General features: G+C 63.4%; 1 protein-coding gene across 5 annotated transcripts in view; it reads right to left on the bottom strand.

Annotated features, from left to right (window-relative positions):
- Window positions 1-10,861, bottom strand: part of MYO1G (myosin IG) — a 13,632-nt gene extending 2,771 nt beyond the window's left edge. For 2 of the 5 annotated variants that reach the window (XM_032875035.1, XM_032875036.1), the window contains exons 1-17: window positions 10,547-10,861; window positions 8,875-9,083; window positions 8,661-8,754; window positions 7,795-7,960; window positions 7,508-7,561; window positions 7,103-7,198; window positions 6,861-6,980; window positions 6,153-6,377; window positions 5,897-6,042; window positions 5,428-5,542; window positions 5,168-5,338; window positions 4,926-4,996; window positions 3,964-4,038; window positions 3,662-3,794; window positions 2,998-3,164; window positions 2,488-2,695; window positions 135-358 (exon numbers count right to left, since the gene is read on the bottom strand). In XM_032875035.1, the coding sequence (XP_032730926.1) occupies window positions 135-358; window positions 2,488-2,695; window positions 2,998-3,164; window positions 3,662-3,794; window positions 3,964-4,038; window positions 4,926-4,996; window positions 5,168-5,338; window positions 5,428-5,542; window positions 5,897-6,042; window positions 6,153-6,377; window positions 6,861-6,980; window positions 7,103-7,198; window positions 7,508-7,561; window positions 7,795-7,960; window positions 8,661-8,754; window positions 8,875-9,083; window positions 10,547-10,638 (2,366 nt within the window). In that variant the 5' untranslated portion in view covers window positions 10,639-10,861. Of the gene's footprint in view, window positions 1-134; window positions 359-968; window positions 1,103-2,078; window positions 2,101-2,487; window positions 2,696-2,997; window positions 3,165-3,661; window positions 3,795-3,963; window positions 4,039-4,925; window positions 4,997-5,167; window positions 5,339-5,427; window positions 5,543-5,896; window positions 6,043-6,152; window positions 6,378-6,860; window positions 6,981-7,102; window positions 7,199-7,507; window positions 7,562-7,794; window positions 7,961-8,660; window positions 8,755-8,874; window positions 9,084-10,546 lie in introns of those variants that run through there. The other 3 variants (XM_032875037.1, XM_032875038.1, XM_032875039.1) reach the window with 3 other exon arrangements.
- Window positions 10,862-11,538: the final 677 nt, after the last annotated feature.

The raw sequence follows: 11,538 nt of genomic DNA, 5'->3' as shown, positions 1-11,538 counted from the left end.
GGGGTGTGGGGATCCAGTTACTAGGCACAGCCTCCTGTTTTCCTGCTCATGAATGGGGATTGTGGGTGCAGACGGCTGCGTGCAGGTCGCAGGCCGAATGAGGGGAAACGGAGGGCAGTGGTTGGGGCCCGCACCTGCAGAACAGGGCCTGGCAGGTGTCCTGGAACGGCTGCAGCACTGCGGGGGGTGGCGGCCAGATGAGGTCCCGGCCGTAGAGCGGGGGCTGCCTCGCCGCCTGGAACCGCCGCTGCAGCTCTGCCAGGTGAGCGCGCACCTTGTGCCTCCGGAACCAGCGCATGATGGTGTAGACGGCCCGCAGCCGCCGACAACGCTGCCTGGCCAGCGTGCCACGCCAGGCCTGGGGGGCCAGCCGGCTTTCCGTCAGTCTCGGCCAAGCCCCGCCCCCCACCTGGTTCCCTCCCTCCCCACCCCTGCGGCCCGCCCACCTCCCCCACCCTCCAGTCGGCCTGGGGCCAGGCTGATCTGCCCATGACTCCTGGGGGCCACCTCCACCTGGCGGCAGGGCGGCTTCCCAGGTGGGCACAGGGCCCTGCTGCAGTCTCCGCCTAACTCCTGGGAGAGCCGCTCTCCCCATTCCATGTCCTTCTGCCTGGCACCTGCAGATGGGGGCACTTTCCCCTCGCCGGGGACAGCTGCCAACTGTCCACCTGGAATCTGCGCTGGCCCAGGTCTGTCCTCCAACTCGTAGAGGCCCTGACATAGAGGGGTACCCCAAGAATACAACCATTAAAACCCAGACTGGAAACCCTACACGGCAGGGAGCCCAGGCGACCCACAGATGAAAGCAGATGTAAGGAACCTGACTCAGACCGGGGACAGGATGGCAGTGCAGACGGTCCTGGAAATGGTGGGGCCGCGAAGACCCAGTGTGAGTGTCCCGAGTCCCATTTCTGTGACCATGGCATGGTGTCGTGTCACAGCTAAATGCGGGGTCACCACGGGTAATAGTGGGACGCTGAGGAAATTCGAATACAGCCTGCGTATTGTTCAGATATGTAGACTGTCTAGTCGGTGTTAGGGTTCTCGTCTGCTGACCTCAGCATGGTCAGAAAAGGGAACGTACTTGTCCTTGAGATGTGTGCTGAAATACAGAGTGGCCCCATTACTGGTATGGTTCAGGAGATCATATAAACGTACCTATACATGGGTGTGGGGACAGACAGATGGACACACAGAGCTGGGGTGGGGGAGTGCACCACGGCAGCAACCCGGGTGGATGGTGAGTCATCACAGGCATCTCTGACTTTTCAGTCGGTTTGAAACATTGAAAATAAAAAGTCACTGGGAGAGATGGAGAAATTCCTGTCCTTTGGAAATACTTACTAAAATGGCTCTAAACACAATGATTTGACGGGGCGCCTGTGGGGCTCGGTCGGTCAAGTGTCCGACTCTTGATTTCGGCTCAGGTCACGATCTCAGGGTCGCGAGAGCGAGCCCCTGAGTCCGTGTTCAGTGGAGAATCCGCTTGGTGTTTTCTCTCCCTCTCCTCAGCCCAGCCCCGGCTCACATGCTCGAGGCCTCTAAGATGAATAAATAAGTCTTTAAAGACATGTTTTGCTTAAAAATAACTGGGATGGGCTGCAGGTGTCTGACTCAGGGCGGCACAGCTGATGCTGGGAGTAGGAGGGGAAGTCGGTGCCGTGTTCTGCGTGCTTTTCTCTAGGTCTGAGATCTTTCAGAGACAACAGAAGAAAAGGGAAGAGAAAAGGAAGGGGGCACCTGGGGAGCTCAGGTGGTGAAGCATCTGCCTGTCTTCGGCTCAGGTTCTGATCTCAGGGCTGTGGGATCGAGCCCCGCATTGGGCTCCTTGCTCAGCGGGGAGCCTGTTTCTCCCTCTCCCTCTGTCACTCCCCCTGCTTACCCACACACACTCCCTGTCTCAAACAAATAAATAAAATCTTAAAAAAAAAAAAAAGAGCTCAGTTGGTTAAGTATCTGCCTTCAGTTCAGGTCATGATCTCAGGGTCCTGGGATCGAGCCCTGCATTAGGCTCCCTGCTCAGCAGGCAGTCTGCTTCTCTCTCCCTCTCCCTCTGCTGTTCTCCCTTCTCGTGCCCTCTCTTTCTCAAGTAAACAAAATCTTAAAAAAGAAAAAGGAAGAAAGGGAGAAAGAAAGAAAAATAAAGGAGGGAAGCCACATTGCTGAAAATCGTATTTTGAACACCTGGATCCACCTGTGCCTGAAGCTGGTGACCACGGGACTGAGGTAAACTAACCACATCCACACCTTTTGCTTAAGTCAATTTCGGTCCTGGTCAGTCTCCTGGTAGAGGGGATTCCTGTGGGCCCCTCCAGTGCGTGCACAACCTCCCCACTCCAGGTGGCGCACACCCATTCCTCCCATCCCCCCACCCAGTGCACACCCCTCTCTCCCCTTCCCCTCCAGGTATATACCCCTCCCTCTCTCCCCCCCTTCACCCATCCCCCTCCACCCTCCATTGTAGGTAGGCATCCAGCCAGGCCGCACCTTCTGCAGCAGCAGCACGATGATGGGGATAAGGCGTGCACGGCTCTGCTCCAGCGTGACCAAAGTCTGAGGCGAGCGGATGAAGAGCTTGGTGTGGCCAAAGGCCACGTCCCCTTGCAGCCCGTGCTGCTCCAGGAGGGCACTCACGGCTGCCTTGTCAGAGCCCAGCAGGTGATTGGGCCACGTGTACTCACAGGTCATCTTGTACCTGTCACCACAGGACAGGGCAGTGGGCACCGAGCTCTGGGGACAGGTGGGGAGCTGCCCCAATCTGATCCCATCCCACACACCCAGCCCATGCCACCCCCACGTGCCACTCACCCTAGCACCTGCCCACCCTATCCCGTGTCACACAGGGGTCCTCACTGTCCGTGTTGTGTGCGTCTACAGCTGAGAAGCACTGGCTGGGTTTGGGAACCTCTGGCCCCACGTCTGACTCCTCACAGGACTCTGGCCCATGGGAGACACACGGGCAGGGAGATGCAGCTCTGGGGTAGCAGGGAGTCCTACCTGAGCAGGAATCGGGGGTAGGGCTGGCGGGAAGCGAAGCCCGCCCTCCGGACCCGCACATTCTCCAGCAGCCCCAGGTACGCCACCTGATGGCGACAGTGGTCCTCGTCCAGCCTGGCAGCCACCTTGTCCTCATTGGGCTTGATGCAGCGGACATAGAAGGGCTCCTGCCACAACAGAGGACACTCAGAGCCACCAGCATCAGCCTCCGTGGCCGCAGGGCAGGTGTGCAGCTGTCCCCCCTTGTCGGCTGCCCAGGGAAGAGGCTCTTGCAGGGGGAGGGGGGCAGAGGGGCCTGGTCAGGAGGTGGTAGGGTAGCCCGGAGCCGTGTGGACCTGCAGGGGCCAGGCTGAGTCTCCGGATGTTCTGTGGTTAAGCAGGCTCTAGTGTCCCCCTGCTGCCCCCTCTGCCTTCCGGCCTGTGAGCCCCACCCAAGGGGCAGGGAGGAGCTGGGCGGGCTGGTTCAAACCTCATGGTTACTCCAGCTTCAGCCTGACCCAGAACATCTGAATTGGAAGGTGCTGGGTTCCCCCCGGCTGGAGTGGGGGTAGGGGAGCAGCAACAGGAAGTGACCACCTTCCCCATGATGTGCAGGGCGGTGGGCGCCCAGGATGCCGGCCAGGCACAGCTAAGAGGCCCCGCGCAGATGTGGGGGGGGCCGTACCTTGGAGGCCAGGTTTTCCACCAGAGACACCATGGAGTTCTTGAAGAGCGTGCCTGCGGTCAGGGGGCGCTTGGTCACCTCTGTGATGTCCTGCTGCCCATCCGGCCACATAGCCCGCAGGGTGGGGTCCGAGCTGTGGAAACAGGCCACATTGCTAGGCGCCCTCTGGAGGGCGGCCCTCGCCCCAGCTCTGCCACTGGTGAGCCTTGCGGCCTCAGCGTCAAACCTCAGGCTGTCAGCCCACCAGGCAGGTGTCAGACCCGAGTGTGCGAAAGCCCTTCCAGCCTCGGGCCCCCACGCACCTGTTGTACATCAGCCGCTTGAAGTCTTGGAAGAGGTGGTCTCTGTTCTTGTCGATGAAGCCCTCCACTGAGTACCTGGGGGGCCAGGGCTGGTGAGGGGCGGGGGGCCTCTGACGGTCCACAGGAAGCCCCTCCCCCCCCCTGTTCTCCTGGGTCGGCCTCCCTCCCTCCCCTCTCACACCAGCTTTCTCAGCATGTTCGACTCCTGCCCTCAGAGCTGTCTCTCCGGGAGCAGGAGTTGGCGCTTGTGCCCACTGCACTGGACCCTGGCTCTCGCACATTCCTGTGGTGTGACCTGGGGCCAGGGACTTAACCTGTGTGTGCCCCAGTATACACCACAGGCCCAGATCAGCGCCTACTGAGTTTCGGGAACTCCTGAGGCAGGGGACTGCTTTGATTGTGCGGCACTGAGAACCTCGGGGTCCTTGTCTCGCCCTTTGATGACAAAAGGCGAGAAAACTTGGTGCCAAAATCTTGCCACACCTGCAGCTCCTGTGCAGACTCAGGACACGGGGTCTGACCTCTGGGTGCACTGTCCTCTCCACTTGTCCTTGTGAAGGACACATGAGACACGTGTGTACTCTGTGAGTCACCTCAAGTCCCATTCGGGAGGAGGGGAGCACAGGAAAATTAACAGTAATGTCACAGAGATTTCTGGAGGACTCCTGAGGATGTGCCCCAAGCATGGGCAGCTCCTGTCTGGGGGGGCTTGCTGGGAATGCAGTCCGTGGTCTGCCTGTCCCCTACTCCCCAGCTAACCCGTGCTGCCATAACAGTGTGCCCCTCACCCAGGCACTCCCCAAAGTGGAGCCTAGATATGGGCATTTTTTAAAGCTTCCAGAAGCTTCTATGCTGCACCCAGGGGCCAGAGCTCTGATCTTAAAAGCTCCATTTCACGCTTTCCACTTGTGAATCTGGTGTCAGGCACATCTTCAGCTGCTAAGAAGCGGGGAGGGCCTTACGTGACGTCCCCCGCATAGTGCTTGATCCGGAAGTCTCGGCCGAACTCCATGGTCTTGTCTGTGGGGCAGAGCTGGGGGATGGGGGGCGGGCCAGGGTCAAGGCACAGGGCAGGGGTCTGTGCAGCAGACAGTGCTGGAGAGGAGGCCAGGCCCCACCAAAGTGGGCAGCACCGTGCCTGGGCAGGGGGGCGGGGACCAGTGCAGGGACCAGGCTGCAGGTGAGGGCTGGGGCAGGGGAGCACCTGGCGGCTGGTGTAGTGGGGGTGGTGGCGGTGGTGGGTGTCCAGGCTCTGCAGGAAGATGCGGTCGGTGATGGTGCCCGCGGCACTGCAGGCCTCGTCCAGCACGGCCAGCACGCCCCGGTGGGGCCGCTCCACCAGCTCCACGATGGTGGCGTTGTTGAAGTAGTCCACCTGCGCGGGGGTGCACGGCGGCTCCCAGTCTGCCCGCGCACCTCCCCGCGGCCCTGGCGCCCCGCCCGCGAGGCCCCGCCGGTGCTCACGTTCTGCCAGGTGATGCCCTCACGCTGGTACTCCTCCTGCTCCTGCTTCAGGATGAGCTGGACAAAGAGCTGCTGCAGCTTCTCGTTGCAGTAGTTGATGCACAGCTGCTCAAAGCTGCGGGCGGCCGGGGCACGGTCACGTCCTGCCCGCAGGGCCGGGTACCGGGCCAGGCCCCTCCCTGAGAGCCCCCCGTGGGGGTGGTCCTCCCGCTGTGGCCCCAGCTATGACACGCATGCTCCACGGTGGATTTGGTGGTCACGGCCAGGGTACGTGAGCCCCCAGTTTGCCTTCGAGGGCACCGCTGGACAGGGGCACAGCTGGAGCAGGCGTGGGGCCTGAGCCCGGGGCTGGGGACAGGCCGGGACAGCCGCCGGAGGTCCTGCTCCCCAGCCCAGCGGAGCTCTGTGGGACCAAGGTGGCCCTAGGGTTTGGGGTCAGAGCCGGACACGTGGTGGCCGGGCTCCCCACCTGTTGACAGGGAACACCTCGAAACCGTAGATGTCCAGCACACCAATGACCGTGTCCTTGCCGTCTCGCCGGGGGTCCCGGTCCCGGGTTTCCATGACACTGTTGATCCGGCTCACCACCCATTCAAACAGCCGCTGGTACACTGCCTGGGAGGAGGCCAGGAGCCAGCTCCTTTGGGCTGTCTCAGTCCTTGCCCCCTCCAGGAAGGCCCCCTGGGTGTCCCCGTCTCACTCCCCACAGCTTGCCCCCAGAGGACCTTGGCACAGGCATCCCGGGCGTAGCTGGCCTCAGCCGCAGTGTGGCCCTTCTCAATGAGCTCCCTGCCTCCGGAGGCCACCGTGCGAGAGAGCAGGCAGCGCAGCACCAACTCCCGGGGCGTGGCCGTCAGCTCAGCCACGTGGTCTACCAGCCGCTCCTCAGCCACCTCCAGGTGTCCCTGCTCCAGCCCGGCCTCCTCCATCTCCACGAACTCGATGTTCCCCTGGGGGTGGGGAGCCAGGACAGTCAGGCTCCAGGTCCCAGCAGAGTTTGCCTGCACACCTCTGCCGGGGAAGAAGGCAGGACCGGCAGGGCTGGGGGTGTGGCGGGCCCTGGCTTCTGCCCTGGCAGTGGGAACGGCCCTGGAAGCACTGCAGAGTCTTCTCCAAGGCTTCCTGCCCAGAACGTCAGGTCCGTGGTCCCACGGCCGCCGCCTGCAGCCGCGAGGCACTCCCTGCTCTCAGGCCGCCTGGCAGGGAAGGGAGGCTCAGCGGCGGTGGAACCGTCCGGCCGGACCGCCGGCGGGAGAGGCAGGACACGTCTGCACAGCGGCGCTACAGAGCTCCCAGCTCCGGGCCGGGCCTCCGGGAGCCCCGCCACGCATTCAGCCTCCCCGGGGGCGGGATGGGCCAGCCGCACGACTGGGCCCACGGAGCTCAGTCTCCCTCTCCAGGGGCCACGGCCCCGCAGCCCCGGCCAGGCTTACCAGGTGCAGTACGGCCGCCAGGATCCGGTGCACGGATCGCACTTCCTCCGCACTGAAGCCGATCACCCGCATGGCCTCCACCACGGCCAGGTAGTGGCTCTTCTCGTCGCTCTCCAAGGCCTGTGGGACAAGGGGCTCAGCACTCCAGGGCCACACGGGGCCTCAGAGTCCTCCCAGGGAGTGCCTGTCACATCGGGGCCCAGCAGTCCCTCTGAGCGCCCGCAGAGCCCTGCCCCACTCACGTTGAGCCCTGCGCCCTGCCGGGTGAAGTTGTACACCGCGGGGTTCCTCTGCAGGTGCAGGTTCCGCAGCTCTGCGTCCTCACAGCCCCGAAGCACCTGGGAGCCCACACACCCCTGCCTCAGGCCCTTAGAACGGCAAACACCCCACCCAAAGGAGCCGGAGGACCCACCGACAGACAACAGACCGATGGAGGGGAGCTCGGTGCTGGTGTGGACCCACCCAAGTCGAGGCAGACCGCATCTCACCCAGTGTAGACACCACCCTGCTGGTCCCGGGAAAGTCCCCTCCAGTGAGGGCGGGGCACTGGCGGTGTCACAGCAGGGAGGAGCAGAGAGGGGAAAGGGACTGAGGGCAGGGCGATGGGAAGGGCTTCCCAGGCACCTCACACACCTGCTTTGGCTCACCTGGTAGAAGGCGTGGAAGTTCCGTTCGCCCACGTGCTGCTTAAGGACTCGAGACTGTGGAGGGAGGGGCAGCTGGGCCCTTGCCTGGGTCGCGACCCCACCCAGGGAACCCCACCCAAGGGAGCCACCCAGCCCCTGGCGCAGTGCAGGCAGAGGGGCTCAGGCAGGCCTGGCACAGAGGAGCCCCACCTACAAGCCTGGGACCTCAGAGAAAGTGCCCCCGCCCCACCACTGGGGACCCAGGCCTAGAAGGGCCAGCGCGTGAGTCCTGTGGCTGCAGGGCCCACCTTCTCCAGCAGATAGCTGTGGATGTGCCCCCCGATGGGGTCCCCTTTAAAATCGAAGTTGATGTCCATGTACTTGCCAAAGCGGCTGGAGTTGTGGTTGCGGTTGGTGCGCGCGTTGCCAAAGGCCTCCAGCACGCACGTGGACTTGAGCAGCACGTCCTTGACCCTGTGTGGGGCAGAGGGGCCGGGCGGTAGGGCACAGGCCTCCTCCGGGGACTGTCCCTGCCCAGCATTCCTGCCCGAGGCCTCCCACTGTGCAGGCTGGGGACCAGCTGGGGACCGGCTGGGAAAGCCACCTGCCCTGGCTGTGCAGGGGTGTGGCGAGAAGGGCGGCTCCGCTCCTGGGTGTGCTGCCGCCTGCAGGGAGCAGCAGGAGCCGAACACTCTGCCCTCTGCCTCCTCTGCAGGGTGGGCAGCCGCCAGCCACCAGCCGCCCATGCCCCCCCCCAACCCCACCTCGCCCCTCCCGACAGGAAGAGCCAGGGCACTCATACAGGAAGCTGTGCCCACGGGGCCCCACTGGTAACAGCTGGCAAGCAACTGGTGAGGAGGTGGACAGGAGGGCCCCGATCTGGGTCCAGGCCCTTCCTGACCATCCTGCCAGCTTCTCCCCTCTGTGGGGTCTCCCAGAAGGGGCACAGCCCCCGTCTGTCGACCCTGTGCACCTTGCCTCTTCCCTGCTCCTCCTGGCGGCACCGCCCCCGACCCGTGGCACTGGGCCCTGCCTCTGCTGGGTGGATGGGTTCTGGGCGGGTCACCAGCAGAGGAGCCCTCTGAACTTGGCCGGAGGCAGGCTGACTTAGATCTCTCTCCCCTTTAGGTCTGAGGCCCAGGGCCGGCCCTGTACCAGCCCTGCCCACTCTCACCTGTCCACCTCGGCCCTTCGGCTGGGGTTGGTCACGGCCGCAATGTACTGCATGATGTGCTTGCTGGCCTCTGTCTTCCCTGCCCCACTCTCCCCTGCCAGACAGATGGATGGATGGATGGTCAGAAGGAAAGGGTGGCCGCTCCCCTTGACCAGCCCCCTGGGCGCCCCCTCCAGGATTGGGTCGGGTGAGGCAGCCAGGCCCAGACCCGTACCTGAGATAACAATGCAGGTGTCTCTGGAGCGGCGCTTCATTGCCCTGTAGGCGGCGTTGGCCACAGCGTAGAGGTGTGGCGGCCGCTCATAGAGCTCGCGGCCTTGGTACTTGGCGATGGCCTCAGGCCCGTATAGGGGCAGCTCCTGGTAGGGGTTCACTGACACCAGCACCTCGCCGATGTAGGTGTAGATGCGGCCCTTCTCGAACCTGGCACAGGAGGGCCGAGCCTCAGTGCTCAGGGCTGTGGGGGCGCACCCCAGGTGCTGGGGCACTGGGCCCCTGTTGGGAGTCTGGGGGGCCCTGGCCCACCGCAGGGCTGAGAGTGGGAAGGAGTGCGGGTTGACCTGACACTTCCCAGTGCCATCTTGCCAGAATCTCACCCCCAATGCAGGGTAGTGCTGGGGCCCATGCTGCTCCCTGGGTGGTGGTCAGGCCCCACCTGGGTGGGGGGGACCTGTCGGAGCAGGAATCCCCAGCCCCTGGTTTTTGAAGGGACAGGTAGAGCCAAGGGCTGGAGGTGGAGGAGAGAAAGGTCTGGAGGCCCAGGGAGGGGCCTCGGGCTATTTCCTGTCTTGGGGCCTGGGTGGGGACCCAGAGGCAGCAGGGAACCCCGCCCGGCCCCACCCAGGTGGCTGGGACCAGGCGGGGCACAGGGAGGGGGCTTGGGGATGCAGGGGCCGTCCTCCCCCTGCACAGCCTCCTACTTCTCCACCCTTCCTTTTGGGAGCTCTGGCTCCTGGACCTGGGTCTGTCCATCTCTTGACCTTTCTGCCCTGGAAGTTACGCCTGCCAGCCCGCTCAGCGCCCCCTTTGTCTGGGACCCGCCCTTCCCTGGTGGCTTGTGGTCCGTCCCCCGTCAGGGGTTCCTCTTCCTCTGCCACTGCCTCGGACGAGGGAGTTCCCTCCGCTCGGCTCCCTCCACACCCTCTCTCATCTGCCCCGGGACTGCCCCCCTGCATGCCGCCAGGGCTCAGTACTCCATTGTTAAAAAGGACATGGTCATGCCTGTCTCACAAGCTAGTGTAGAAGAACGATGTGAAATTACGCTTAGCTTCCCCCCACCATACAAAATAGCCCATTTCCTGTCTTCTACCTTCAACAATGTGTGCTCAGGGGGCCCCATCCCCTAACCCTGTGCTCCCGCTGGCTGTCCGGGATAAAGCCACCCCGCTGTCCCGCTCCTGGTGGCCATCCCATCTCACCATCCCTTGGCTCCTCCAGGGCAACCAGACCCCATGTCACTTCTACCAACCACGCCCTGGGGCACCCCATGCACCCCTAAGTGTCATCTCAGCTTGTCCAGCTGCACCCCGGGACAGCGCCTGTCCCCTTCCCTTAGAGCCCCCAGGGCACAGCACGACCCCCAGTGGCAGATGGACAGTGCACCCAGTCAGCGGGGCTGGCTCCTGCCTGTCCCCGCTGGGCAGGAGGAGCAGAAGGCACCCAGGCCATGACGGGGGCAGGGGTCTGGGAAGCCCGCTGCAGCACTGGCTGGCCGCCCTGGCCTTGGGAGGCGGTCCCGCCCCACCAGGACCCCCTGCTGTCACCCACACAGTGGTGGGGTGGGTGTGTGTACTGTGTGTGCGGCCCCACCTCAGGCTCCCACCCTGGCCTGATGGAGACCGGGGAGCCTGGGGGCCAGGGAGAGGGAGCCCGAGCCCTGCGTCTACCTGAGTTTTAGGTTCTCCATGAAGTCCTCCATGGTCACTTGGTCCAAAAGCACAAAGTCGGGTTTGCCGCACTCAGGGCCCTCCTCGTCCATCCTGCCAGCGGGAGCCCCCTAGGCGGGGTTGCCCCAACCTTCCTCTGCAGAAGGGTGGAGGGGAGGGTGCTCTGAGCAGGCTCAGCCCTCCCAACCACCTCCCCAGCCGTGCGGTGAAGTAGGAAGTGGGTTCTGGTCCCAGGGAGGGGCTGTCCTCCCGGCTTGCCGCTCCCTCCGGAGGGGCTCTGACCCCTGGCTTCCTGGTTCCCGCACCCCGAGGGCGGGCGCGCCTGAGAGACCAGGCTCCCGGTGCTCTGGCGGGCTCCTGCTGGCCTCCCCGTTAAGTTCGGAGCCTCTGTGGTCTCCACACCTGCCCCTGACCCCAACCAGGCCCAACCAGGGGCGTCACCTGTCCCAGCTACCAAACCTCCGTTAACAGTTGAAGCTCCGGAGCTCTGAACTAGGGTCAACGGGGGCTTGCTACCTTGTATCTTGATAAAAAGTGGGCCTTTGGGGCGGGGCCTCGGGTAGCTTCAACGTGTACAAGACCATACCAGGATGTAAATGACAAAACCACCCTCCCGTCACTGTCACACTGCACCGCAGGGCTGGCGGTCCGGTTCCTCAGACAGATTCGGAGTTGGCTGCAGCCCCAGGCCTCTGGATGTCACCCGGAAGGCTGCCCCTGACGTCCCCCAGCCTGTCCCACTCCGCTCTCACGGCCCGATTAGAAGCCGCAGACTGGCTGGCTCAGATTTATCCCCAGACAGCCTCCTTGACCCCATGCACCCTCCAGGCAGGCACTTCTCTCTCGACACCCCTGGGGAGGCCAGAGTATTTGGCAAAAGTGAGTCATCCACATGCTGCTTTGGGGAACCCGCACTCAAGAGCCAGCGTAGTGATTATCTTTTTTTCTTTTAAAGATTTTATTTATTTATTTATTTATTTATTTGAAAGAAA

Source organism: Lontra canadensis, unplaced genomic scaffold (assembly GCF_010015895.1).
Source record: "Lontra canadensis isolate GAN:19392208 unplaced genomic scaffold, GSC_riverotter_1.0 scaffold54, whole genome shotgun sequence".
Taxonomy (NCBI): Eukaryota; Metazoa; Chordata; class Mammalia; order Carnivora; family Mustelidae; genus Lontra; species Lontra canadensis.
This window is presented reverse-complemented; position numbering and strand designations above follow the sequence as displayed.